This window comes from Chlorocebus sabaeus, chromosome X (assembly GCF_047675955.1).
Source record: "Chlorocebus sabaeus isolate Y175 chromosome X, mChlSab1.0.hap1, whole genome shotgun sequence".
Classification (NCBI taxonomy): Eukaryota; Metazoa; Chordata; class Mammalia; order Primates; family Cercopithecidae; genus Chlorocebus; species Chlorocebus sabaeus.
The window spans coordinates 132,933,354-132,947,127 of record NC_132933.1 but is presented as its reverse complement, the minus strand read 5'-3'; the positions used below and the strand labels follow the sequence as shown (position 1 = coordinate 132,947,127).

At 37.8% G+C, this 13,774-nt stretch overlaps 1 protein-coding gene across 9 annotated transcripts in view; it reads right to left on the bottom strand.

Moving 5' to 3' along the window:
• BCLAF3 (BCLAF1 and THRAP3 family member 3) overlaps positions 1–13,774 on the bottom strand; it is a 75,057-nt gene that overhangs the window by 33,320 nt on the left and 27,963 nt on the right. For 8 of the 9 annotated variants that reach the window (XR_012092063.1, XR_012092062.1, XR_012092064.1 and 5 more), the window contains 4 exons: positions 5,396–5,571; positions 3,790–3,904; positions 3,000–3,063; positions 474–589 (listed from right to left, as the gene is read on the bottom strand). Coding sequence is in view for 6 of the 9 variants with exons in the window: in XM_037986387.2 (XP_037842315.1) it covers positions 474–589; positions 3,000–3,063; positions 3,790–3,904; positions 5,396–5,571 (471 nt within the window). In the remaining 3 variants the exon portion in view is untranslated. The remainder of the gene's footprint in view (positions 1–473; positions 590–2,999; positions 3,064–3,789; positions 3,905–5,395; positions 5,572–13,774) is intronic. The other variant, XM_007991233.3, reaches the window with a different exon arrangement.

Below are 13,774 nucleotides of genomic sequence, written 5' to 3'. Positions count from 1 at the left end.
CCAGTACAGACATCCACAGAGAGTCCCAAAAGATAACTGTACTGACTTCAGGAAATTTTCTACTATTCAAAGACTAACCCAGAATCTAAAGCACAGAATGTATCAGAGTTTCAATCAGCTCAAGCTAAATAGTCCGCAATGTATCAGAGTTTCAATCAGCTCAAGCTAAATAGTCCCCAAACTTGCCAGTCCTGCCTCCTGCTAATATTCTAAAAGCGGTAACACTCCTCTTCAGAATTATAAAGACCTCAAATACCCACCTACCCCATAGTTTTTGTTGTTTAAATCAAACCACATATGATAATCACTGAATAACCTGGAAACATTTTAATAGATTTCACTTAAACATATAAGACGGATTTGAAGGAGCAAATCCCTATATTAAAATGAAAATTATCATCACACAAAAAATGTAAAACTATGGTAAAACCCAAAGCTCCCTGATAACAGGATGTTTGTCATCTACTGATTACCTCTCTGCAGCACTAGCTATGTGAAAAATGTGCTCATCTTCATTCTGTAACCGTTCTTTTCGCCTTCTTTCAATGTCATGTCGTAGGTCATTCGGATCTATTATTTTGATCAGAGTCTGAGGAATTTTGACAGAAGACAAACCATTCACAATACTGTTAGTTGCACAAAGACCATATCTAACAAGAACCTTAATTACAAGTCCTAGATAAGTTATCTTGTATTCATCCTGCTAATGGTATTGTAAACTAATACAGATATTTTGAGACACAATTGACAATAAACAGCCAGAAAAGCTCCTAATATTGAACCAGGATTCCCACCTATGAGACTCTAACCCAAAGAAAAGATTATCTACCTAAACAGATTCAAAATAGTATATTTAAAATAACAAAAAATAGAAGCTACTCAAATGTAAAAAAAAAAATTAAGAGGAAGGGAAGAATGAGTAAATAAATCATGGTAAACTTAAGTCAAAAGAATAATATACAATCATTTAACTTATGGTAATAAAGACTATGTGGAAGTCAACATAGAAAAGTACTTTTTTTTTTTTTTTTTGAGACAGAGTCTCGCTCTGTTGCCCAGGCAGGAGTGCAGTGGCACGATCTTGGCTCACTGCAAGCTCTGCCTCCCGGGATCACGCCATTCTCCTGCCTCAGTCTCCCGAGTGGCTGGGACTACAGGCACCTGGCTAATTTTTTTGTATTTTTAGTAGAGACGGGGTTTCACCCTATTAGCGAGGATGGTCTTGATCTCCTGACCTCATGATCCACCCGCCTCAGCCTTCCAAAGTGCTGGGATTACAGGTGTGAGCCACCGCACCCGGCCGAAAAGTGCTTATTGAAAAAAGTTAATTAGGCCAGGTGCAGTGGCTCATGCCAGTAATCCCAGCACTTTGGGAGGCTGAAGTGGGTGGATCATTTGAATAGGAGTTCAAGACCAGCCTGGCCAACATGGTGAAACCCCATCTCTACCAAAATACAAAAATTAGCCGGGTGTGATGATGGGTGCCTGTAATCCCAGCTACTTGGGAGGCTGAGGCAGGAGAATGGCTTGAAACTGGGAGGTGGAGGTTGCAGTGAGCTGAGATCACGCCACTGCACTCCAGCCTGGGTGACAGAGTGAGACTCTGTCTCAAAAAAAAAAAAAAAAGAAAAAAGTTAATTAAAACTTAACAAGGACCAGGTGCAATGGCTCACACCTGTAATCCCAGGACTTTGGGAGGCCGAGGTGGGTGGATCCCTTGAGTCCAGGAGTTCAAGACCAGCCTGGGCAACATGGAAAAACCCTGTCTCTACAAAAAATAAAAAAATTAGCCGGGCGTGGTAGTACATGTCTGTAGTCCTAGCTACTCAGGAGGCTGAGGTGGGAGGATCACTTGAGCCCAGGAGGTCAAGGCTGCAGTGAGCCATGATTGTACCACTGTACTCCAGCCTGGGTGAGACCAGGACTCTGTCTCAAAACAAAATTTAAAAGCCTCAATCATAAAAGGTCATGGCGAATTCAGAGATTTTACATAAAAGGAATGTTATTATGGATCAAGTAAAAAGAAAAAAGCATATAAAACTACATATACTATGACAGTGACTACGTTAAAATGCAAGCAGTAAGACTGCCAGAAAAGATGATCAAATAATATTTTGTGTTAAATGACTAAATTATAGGTGATTTTTTTAAAAAAGCACAGATTTCCTGTAAGTTGATTATAGGACTTTGATGATTAGAAATTGTCTGAAAATATCATTTGTTCAACAAATTAACCTATCTCCATAAATTCAGCAAAAATTATAATCATTTCACAAGTGAAAAAATTATTTATATATTCTATCAGAAATGTATTAAAATATCTCCTCTACAAAAACTCTTTATTCTCAATGAATAAATTAGCAGTTCTTTTAGAACTTGATATAATTCTTCTAAAACAAGAGCCAGTTTTCTTCCCTCCTGGCTAGTCAAGACAGTCTTTTTAATTAGCAAAGAAATGGGAGGTGGGAGGGGAGGTGTTGGATGGGAACCACACACAACACATGAATAAAGAAATTTAGTCCCTTATTTCCCTTATTTTGCTAGTTCATATTCCACAGAATGTTTCATACATTCTGCAGTAAACAGAAGGGCAATATCAAATGAAATTTTGTTCCTGTGCATTCATTCCATGTACAATTTAAAAATATATTCTACAAGATTGCTTTGAAAAAAAATAGGTATCTAATATACTTTCCATAAGCTTTACAGTGTGGAGTTTGGGGATGAATATCAAATGCTGTAATTGCGTGTCAATTTTACAAAGTTGTTATCCTTAGGGATTGTCCCTCTTAGGGAATATTTTTGTCTTTTGTCAGTATTCTCACTCGAACCTGACTGATAGTCAGAATCACCTGAAGAGCTTTTTAATTTCAGATTCCTGGGTTTCAATCCTCCTTCTTCATGTACTGTAACTCCCTTTTCTCTCCCAACCACCAATATCCTTGCCATTAGTATACCAACAATAAGATAATTTCTCATCAAAAATTGTATTCACTAACCTGTTCCGATTCATAGATCACAGCTTGTTTACTCTGAAGCTCGGCCAAAGACATATCTATTCTCCTAAAATAATAAAGGCATAGTACAATTAAATAATTATGTTATACACTGATACCTTGGTTCTACTATTACAGAATAGAATTTGAAATAAAGCTAGTATGTTTTGGAGAAAGCAAAAGAAACTTGCTACCAGATAGTTTTTCACCTATATGGCAGTCTCCCAGGATATTCATATCCTATGAATCATATTACAAGGAAGCTTTAGTGGTTCTCAAATCAGTAGTCTGTGTAATCTCAACCTTTGCTCTGGCGATATACCGCATTCTCACATGTATTCAAATCAGCTCACAAGACAGGGTACACAACCTGCTCCAACAAGTGCCAGCAGAAGACACATGGTTTCATCTGGCTGCCCTCAGAACACCTATTTGTGATCACATGAAGCAACCTATGATTTCAATGGCTTAACAACTGTCTTTCATTCTTCTACTGAGGACCTCAGGCAGCAATTACTATTGACAGCAGAAGTGAAGTTAGGTATGTAAGTATTTTCAAAGTCCTACACATTTAAACAATGCTAGTCAATGTTTTCAGTGCATCCTATTCATTCCATCAAAGTGCAGTGGCCAGATAATGCTTGGATTATCCTATTATTTTTGTGAAGGAAATGGAATCCTAGAGTCTACAGCAAGCCCAGGTGAGCAGGTTCAGAAAGCAGCACCTTCCCAAATCTTTTCTGAGGTTTATCCCCATTAGTTAAATGGGTATAATATGGTAATCAATCATTACCTGTGTATTTCTGGATCTGAATTCAATGTAATTTCATTTACATCTGCCTTGTGTGTATCCTGCATTGTTGAGAAACGCTCATGTAAAGTAATACCAGGTGATGGAAAATAATTTGCTGAAAAGGGAAACAAACAGTTTTATCTCAATGTTAAGCTGATTTCACTTAAAAGATTACATAAAAGCACAGAAAGAAGGGATTATTTTTTTAAATTCAACCTGTTTTCTCTTAAAAATATGTGCGACCCAAATTTATTTCGCAGACTAATTTGTAGCTCTCACGTGCCTTCCCAAGCCCAAACAAGAGTAAAAATGCCTGATTTATTAATCAAAGAATTTTCTTTCTATCTGACATGCCTGCTTACTTGTCCAGGGGAAAAGACAATGGCTCTTTCAAAGCAAGAACCTTTCTTCTCCAAGGCAAGACTTACTATATCTGGAAAGTAAAGATGGCACAGAGCTTCACAGTTGAATGAAAATAAAAAGTAACTTCAAAAACAAGCCTGAAACATCAAAACAATTTCAAACAAATACTAACTGTTATGTCTGCATATCACAGAAGGCCTTCTAATGCCACTTTAATTCACATTAAAGTGCATGAAAACATTTAGAAATCAGCTACGCTACACACTTTTAATAGGATACAGAGGAAGAGAATACACTTGGCCCATCAGAATGCTACTTAAGCAATCCTCCTCCCTAATTTACTGTTCCTGTTCTGGGACAATCTCCTGGATTTTTCTGCAAATCAGCTCCATTTCTGCCAAGAATCACATTTCCTTTGGGTGAGAGGGACTGGAGCTGAGAGGATGAGCTGTTTCAGACAAACTATGTGCTTTAAAGTAAATACATGCCTCAGTTTGAGGGACGCAGAGAAAAAAAAACCTCATTTTCAAAATATATTTTATGAAGGTAAGAAAGATTAATGCAATCGTCTAGTAGGAAGTACAAAATAAAAAATTTTAAATTCTTGAAGGCCTCCAGCTTGTAACACCTAAAATTGCCTTATTTGTGTAGCATCACTGGGGAAAGTTGTTCTATATCACTGAATTTTCCAATTAATGGAAACTCGCCAGGAGCAAAAACAAAACAATTTAATGCAAACCATTAAAAGTATTTATTTATTACGTAACTCCCAGACATAAAGAATGCCAAAGCAAACTAGAAGTTTCATTGATCACTCAGCATCATCCTTAAGATACAAAGTCCTAGTAATGCCCTCAGGGGGCTTTAAGAATCATAAAATGACCTAGGCTTCCTGATTTCTTGAGTTTCCTATCTGTTTTTGTTGCTTTTTCCTCCCTGTTAGGTTCCCAGTTATTGTTTCTTACTGCTCTCAGTATGCCTTGTCTTTTGCAGCAGCCAGCCTCTCCCTTTCTAACTTGCAATTTCCAATCTACTAACACTTGAAGCACAAGGTTATCGGAACTAAGAACTAGGCTCAAATGAATGCCTGATACTCTCTTCAAAAGATTTACTAATTCACAGTCTAGCTTACAATGAAGTATTAATTACTATTAAACTATACTGCAGGTGTTTACCTGTATCTCGTGAAAAGTTACTACATTACTTTTGTGTTATCCCTAATGTATGTGCAAAATATACCAACCTTTAACTTGATGGATTATTGTTATGATTTCCTGAGCAAATTCTCCTGTAGGTTTGTTTTCAGTATTCTGAGTTGAGTCAAGATGTTCAAACACTGGATGAAAGTTCTCACTTTTCCTGCCAACAGCAACCAAATCATGTGACATCTGTCTCTCTGTGGAATAGCTAGAAGCAACCCTAGAATAATTCGCAAATGTTTAACTCAATTTGAAACTATTTTGTGGAGAAAAGAATTTATCAAAAATTAAGATAGCTACAAAACTAAAAAGATGTATATCTTTTCTTATAATTAAGGCACTAAATTCCATGCCATAAAACATGTACAATAACAAGTAGGAGAAATTAACTACAGATACATGGCTCTGAGTTCTTTCAAATCAGAGGTCATTAAATATTTGCCAATTTAATAATAAAATCCTTCAAATTCTAAGTGAAACAATTTTTACTTCAAAAACACAAGGTATTAAAGACACTTACTATGCAAAATGTAATTGATTAGATTATTTTCTACTTCCAAATGGCCAAAATATTGTTAGTCCAGCAAAATTATTTTATCTTGAAATACTACCACACTTTAAAAAGCCGATATCAAACATAAGAACCTCTCTAACTTAATAAAAATCCTTATATCTTTATATCAGTAATAAGAAGCTTAGAATTGTATTTTGAAATAAAATTCTGTTAAGAGATTAACTTAATTACAAAGTCTCACTAAATTCTCAGAAAACAGTCTTAGCTGTTAGGCAAAGTTATGGTCATTAACACCAGTTACAGTGTTCACCCTCAATGTACCCATAAAGAAATACTACCATTTATTATATAACCCCAGCTATCTTACCACTTTAATGCCTTCTGAATCTTATAACTTTTGTTAAGAGCTCTCCTGACCTCTAAGTACTTTTACAAACTAATGGTTATGATACAGAGCTAACTATTATTGAGGGCTTATCACGTGCCAAACATGGGGGCTTAGAGCTTACCAACATTATCTCATTTCATCTTTACAATAGCCCTATGGGGAAGGTGCCACGACCCTGAGACAATGGACGTCTTGGTTGCTTTGTCTCACATCCTAGAGATTGAGCATTCAAATGAACACGTCTTCCAACTGTTGTAATGAAAAACTATACCTTATTCCAAGAATGCTGTGCTTGCTTAAAACTACTCAGAAATTCTTTGTCTGGAGGTACTTTATGCATCAATGAAGAAATTTTCTCATTATTTTATAATTATATCTCATTTTGGACCCAAAATGGCACTAATCAGCTTGTACCTATCTTATTTCCCTGTAGTTAACTCTAAATTGCTTTTGACTCTTCTCAAAAATCAAGCTCATTGTCCAAAGAACTGACATTTGCAACTGCTGGGGTTCTTAATGGCTATATTACAGGCTCAGAAGATAAATCCAAAAGAGAGCCCTGAAGTATGTTTTAAATAACAGAGCACCACTGGAATAGCTCATCATATAGCAGAAAGCAGACAGACAGATGTGTCTGGGGGTACAAGTGCATGCATGCACATATGTATTTATTTATTTAAGTCATGTAACAGCCACATATCTAAACTGCTGCAGGGTTATAAGGGGCTTACAGATATTCTTTAACCAAAAATTTTAGCTCCTCTAATAAAAATGGCTTTGAGTGTCTATTTATAACTTATCAGAGGAAATGCTTCCATCTGACTTTCCGTGCTCCCTGCTCTCAGACCAGCATTGCCAGGGACAACTCCGTGCCAAGGCAGAAACACAGAAATGTAACCATGTAGCAGGTTGACCGCACTGCTGTGGTTTCGTTGATTCATTAGAAGGACTTTCATTAGAAAGAAGGCGCATTTCCCTTATTTCCTCCTAATTTGCTCCAAGCTTCCCACTGTGTATATGATAACTAGCTAAGAGACATTTGCTGGCAAATGTTAGAACACCCCGTAACGACCTCCACTAACAAAGAATTACAAATGCTCTCTGTTTAAGGGGGTTTAAAGTTACAAAATTCCTGTGCCATACCAAAAAAAAAAATAGCCTTTAAAAACATTTTACAGAACGAAACTAGTATATTTAAATAGAACTATACAAATGGTCCATACACCAGAGGAAATCAGTTGATAAGGTTTTTTCTGGAAGCCTCAGTTTATCCCAAAAGGAAATAAGCTGATAAAGATGTTCGGTTTTCCAATGGGTAATTATTAACATTTACTTAAAATTTCTTACAAATTACTGCTGAAACTCTTGTCCCCACTCCATGCTCAATCCTCAATCCGCAGGAGTTATATACTTTTAACTATGAAGCTATTATATATTTAATTCCTGAAATCTTAGTGTTTAAACTTGTTATCCATTAAAATTTATCCTAGAGTTCCTCTACTACAAGATATTTAAGAAAAAATTAAAATTATCATTTTCTAGAAAATATACATTAACATAGTAAAACCTCCAAATTTTAGTCTTTTAAAAATAATTATGATACTTTTGGTACAAGAAAAACCCTCTTTAGGTATGAGAATGCAAAATGTTCTAAATATTTATATTTGTAAATGTAATCATCTTTTGGTTCACATTTTACTTTTTACTATTTCCTATGGTATGGATTGATTAACAAGTTAATAATTTCAGGAAATACCCGCAAAGCAAGTAGTTAAGCTAAAAAGATCAAATGTTCTCATTTGAGATGCATTTTAGACAATTTAAAAAATTAAAATACAGCCAAAAATCTCTATTCTAATACTATTTCTGGTACTAGTTTCATTAAACCTTCCAAGATCCTTTGTTCCCTCGACTGCACTTTCCCTGTTTATTTTTCTGTTTAAGGATATTTCCACTGATGTTCTCTGAGCGTTGTGGGTAATAACCAAGAAAACATAAAAAGCTACATTAAACCTTAATTTCCTGTTGTACACACTTAGGACTCATCAAAGAAACGAACTGCATGGCAAAACGGCAACAAAAAACCCAACAGCAGCCAAAACCAACAGATTCCCCTGCCCTCTGGAAGCTTCTCATATATACCAAAATCCATATGACACATATAAAGTTTTCCTTTCTGTCTTCTTCCAACTAATAACTAACACTTCATACAGCATCCTATAGTTCATATAAAGCACTTTCCCAATTACAGTCACATGCAGCATAACGACGTTTCCATTAATGACCACTTAAATGATGGTGGTACTGTATTTCTAGTGCAGCTTTTCTAGGTTTAGATATGTTTAGATACACGAATAGTTACTGATGTGTTACAGTTGCCTACAGTATTCAGTACAGTAACATGCTGTGCAGGTTTGTAGCCTAGAAGCAATAGGCTCTACCATATAGCCTAGGTGTGTAGTAGGTTACATCATCTAGGTTTGTGTAAATACACTCTATGATCTTCAGAAAGTGGCAAAACCGCCTAACAAGACATTTCTCAGAACGTATCCCCATCGTTGAGCAATGCATGACTGTATATAATTTGCTCCTGTCTTCCTAAGAACAAATTTAGAAATTGTGGAGTTGAGGGAAAAGGTTCAGGGAGATTACTCCTCCCCTCATTCCGCATCTCAATACTTTTTGCACAAAAGTCCTCTAGTGGGCCTCCCCAGCCCCAACATGCATTCAGTCTACCTCATAGACGACAACCTTCTGGCAGCCAGAACTGGGCTGCCGGCCCTCTCCTATCAGCTGATAATGTCAAATCCAGCTGGCAGTTGCAGCATTCTTACCTTTCAGTCTCCTTTCCCTCTATTCCTTTTCACTGCTCAAAACCACACAGGTCAAAGTTCCTGTGTATGTTTTACTGCCATTGTTAACCTGTAAATATAAAATTCCTTTTGCCTCATCTCCATGTGTCTGAAATACACCAGCCTTTGAAGCCTAGCTCACATGTCAACTACATGATGCCTCTCTTCAATTTCCCAGCTTGGTACCACCCATCTTCTGCTGAGTCACACATGCACTCCAATAAACCAAAGGAGAAACCTAATCGTATGCAGCTCTCTAGTCCCAGGGCACCCTGACAGACTGTCTCACACAGGGTAGGTCCTCAAAAAATACCCACTGAATGAACAAATAATGAATCAAAAATGACTTGGTCAATTTGAAATGAGTGTTTCAGCTAAAGAGATGATAAGGTCAAGTGCAGTGGCTCACGCCTGTAATCCCAGCTACTCGAGAGGCTACAGTTTCGGAGGCCAAGGCAGGAGGATTGCTTGAGCTCAGGAGTTCAAGACCAGCCTGGGTAACATAGCAAGACCTCATCTCGACTAAAAATTAAAAAAAAAAAATTAGCCAGGCATGTTGGTGTGTGCCTATAGTCCCAGCTACTCGAGAGGCTGAGGTGGGAGGATTGCTAGAGCCTAGGACATCAAGGCTGTAGTGAGCCGTGATCACAGCACTGCACTCCAGCTTGGGTGACAAAGCAAGACTGAGTGAGAGAGAGAGAGAGAGAGAGAGAGAGAGGACTTCAACATTTTATTTTATTTTTGAGACAGGGTCTGGCTCTGTCGCCCAGGCTGGAGGGCAGTGGCACAATCTCAGCTCACTACAACCTCTGCCTCCTCAAGCCAACCTCCCACTTGAGCCTCCTGATTAGTTGGGACTATAAGTGTGCACCACTACACCTGGCTAATTTTTGTATTTTTTGTAGAGACAGAGTTTTACTATGCTGCCCAGGCTAGTCTCAAACTCCTGAGCTCAAGGGATCTGCCTGCCTCGGCCTCCCAAAGTGCTGGGATTACAGGCATGGGCCACCATGCCCAGCCAGACTTCAACATTTTAATCGAGGCCAATTTAATTTTGTTTTTTTAACTTTCTTGGCTTTTTTTATTTTTATTTTTTGCTTAACTTAGACCAATTTAAATTTAATATTTTTAATATAAAATCTCAAATATAAAGTTCAGAGATGAACATGATGATCCTCCATGTGTCTGTCGACTCAGCTTCAATGGTCACCAACACATGGCCAATCCAAGCAGACTCAGAGCCAGGAGGAACTGCAGGCTAATTTGGGCCCAAAAGGTTATAGCCAAGTGACCTGCCCAATGTCACAAAGCTGATCAGTGGTCCACAGGAAGACAAAAACCTATGCACTCTAACTGCCAACAGAATCCCTATACAAGGCCTCCTAAGAGACACTAAGAGAAGCTAGGGTCAAAAATAGGAACGAAAGGGAACGTTCTCTCAATTAATTTTTGATTTTAAAATGCGCATGAGAAATTAAAGTAGGGGAGAACTTTAGTTTTTTATGCTACATAACAGCAAGGTGGCAGGTCTGGGTATAAAATATATCCCCACCTGCAGCTTATTTTACCTCCAGCGGAACAGTATCCATCACAGGTAAACTTATGTGAGTAGGTTCCCTTCCTTCAATCTCAGTTATGGCTTTTCACATTGTTCCCTGCCTGCATGACACCTGTTTCCTCAGTGTCAGGGTTCCAATGTCCTCTGGGGCCCATCACCCACCTCCTCCCCTTTCAAAGCGGGAAAAGAGCGGATAGGGATAGAGAGGCTCTGTGTCTCTTCAGTGGGAAATAAAGGATTAGACGCAAATGTGGCCAATGTACTTAGTCCACCATCAACTCTGATAGCCATAAATGCTGATGGACAACCTTCCCCATGTCCCAGGTGTCTCGTATCAGCTTCCCAGGAGATCAAAGAAGCCTCTGATCCATCAGCAGCAGTTTATTCTGCTCCAGATATTAGTACCACCTCCTCCCTCCTCCCTCTCCCTCCTCCTCTTCCTTCCTGGCCTAGCCAAGGGTCAATCCCTCACCCACTCAGCCCAACATTAAACTAACACCTGCATTTGTCTGCCTCAAAACTTCCGATGCATATATACAACAGTTAATGTTTTGCATATGTAACAACCTTAGTAGAAATTTTCATACTGTGATTCCCTAACTTACATTCTGAAACATATAATTATGACTCAGATGTAATTTCTGATAATGAAGTTTCTGACAGAGTGGATAATTAGAATACAGTCTTTCTTAACGGAAGTATTAACTATGTGGTGAACATTCAAGCAAGTGTTTACCTACTGCTGTTCTAGATACAAACTAGAATCTAAAAAACTCACAGAGTGATAACCTTTTGTTTTCAACCATACTGATAACTGGAATAACAAATATCAATTCTCAACCAAAGCTAAGTAAACAAATGCACAAAACTAGCCATTTTAGCATTTCCCAAAAAAAGCAGATGAACTCTCTAGATGTTAACCAATAAATAAAGTTCTCTCTGCACTCTGATTATTTTACTCTTTTCTAGAAAAGAAAAATCTAATTTATATTAATAGATGAAAACATAATTCTACTGAGGGCATTATCTTTGTTTTATGGATCAGTCCACATACAATTAAATCCAAACCACAAAATTCATCCATAACCCATTCACCAGGAAATAAAGATTTTGTTGACTACGACGCTTTATCATACTGAAAAGATGCATGTATTTGCTCAGTTATTTATTTTTCAGGTCTTTGAACAGAGAGGATTTGCAGTGGAGGTCATTACACAAGCCATGCTGCAGGCCCTGGGCAGGTATTCAGATGGCCCTGGTATGCTGCCAGACCCCAGTGACAGATGATGAGATTTCACAAAATCATAGTTTATAAATTCAAACTAAAAGATGCAGCAGCCTCCATTTTCAGCTCATTTTTGTGACACATGATAAAGATCAAGCTTCCATTTCTCATATCAAATTATAAAATTAACTGTTCAGTATCTCTAATGAGGTCTATTAAAATAAAACTCTTCAAAACTGGTATTTCTAGCATTCTTTAAAAGTGTTACAATTTTTAAATTCTCTTTTCACTATAACACACTTCATTATTAAACATGGGGGTATCATTACTTTTATTTTTTTAGTTTTAATTTTTGAGACGGGTCTCGCTTTGTCACCCAGGCTGGAGTGCAGTGGCACAAACATGGCTCACTGCAGTCTCCATCTCCCGGGCTCAAGCCAATCCTCCCATCCCAGCCTCCCAAGAAGCTGGGACTACAGGCACATGTCACCACACCCAGCTAATTTTTGTATTTTTTTGTAGAGGTGGGGTTTCATCATGTTGCCTAGGCTGGTCTCGAACTGCTGAGCTCAAGCAATCAGCCTGCCCCAGCCTCCCACAAATGCTGGGATTACAGGTGTGAGCCACTGCACCTGGCCACATCATTACTTTTATTAAAAAGTTAAAAATTTTTATGCATTTCATTGTATATAATTATACCTCAAAAGAAAAAAGAGGAACTGTAAACAAAAATTTATAAGGTATCTAAATGGGAGTGTCCTGACATTTGCAACTTACTTTGAAAAATATCCAAAAAATAAGGTGGAACAATAGATGAATAGATACATTTGTAATTATGAAAGTAAACTGTTAATTGTAGACTTTAGGTGGTGAGTATATGGGCGTTCACTGTAGAATTCTTTCAGCTTTTCTGTATGTTTGAACATTTTCAAAATAGAACGTTGGATAGAAAAAAAGCTTAAGGCTGGGTACGGTGGCTCATGCCTGTAATCCCAGTGTTTTGGGAGGCCAAGGAGGGAGGATTGCATGAGGCCATGAGATTGAGACCAGCCTGGGCAACATAGCAAGATTTCTATCTCTACAAAATATTTTTTATTAGCTGGGTGTGGTGGTGCACGCCTGTAGTCCCAGCTACTCAGGAGGCTGATGCAGGAGAATCACTTGAGCCCAGGAGTTCAAGGCTGCAGTGAGCCATGATCACACCACTGCACTCCAGCCTGGGTGACAGAGCATGACCCTGTCTTGAAAAGAAAAAAAGAAAGAAAAGTGTGTATGCTATATGTTATATATGTATATCTCATAGCCATCAGAATGTAATCCAATAATCCAAGCTCCCCTCCCTTTTTTTTTTTTTTTTTTTGAGACAGAGTCTCACTCTACTGCCCAGGCTGGGGTGCAATGGCACGATGATGGCTTACTGCAGCCTCAAACTCCTGAGCTCAAGCGATCCTCCGACCTCAGCTTCCCAAAGTGCTCCGATTACAGGCATGAGCTACTGTGCCTGGCCGTTAAGGTAACATTCTTAAACTTGGTACTTACAGAAGCTTTTGTGCTTTTAAGATGAAGAACTAGTAGGAGATATAATAGCACAAAATTATTCAAGACATATGTAAAAAGATACAAAATTATTAATATACCACAGCAGTCATGTATAAATATACATAGAAAAATAACTAGACTAAAATGCAAATAAAATTGTTGTAGAGTAGTAGAATTATGGATGATTCTCCCCTTTATTTCTTGAACTTTCTGTAATATAATCATACTTATAAATGCTTTCTGAGCACATATATAAATACACATACGTATATTTAAAAATATTTTGTACAAGTGCAATGAATGCAAAAGAACTATGAGGTGGGGTGTTGCCATGTCTAAATTTAAGA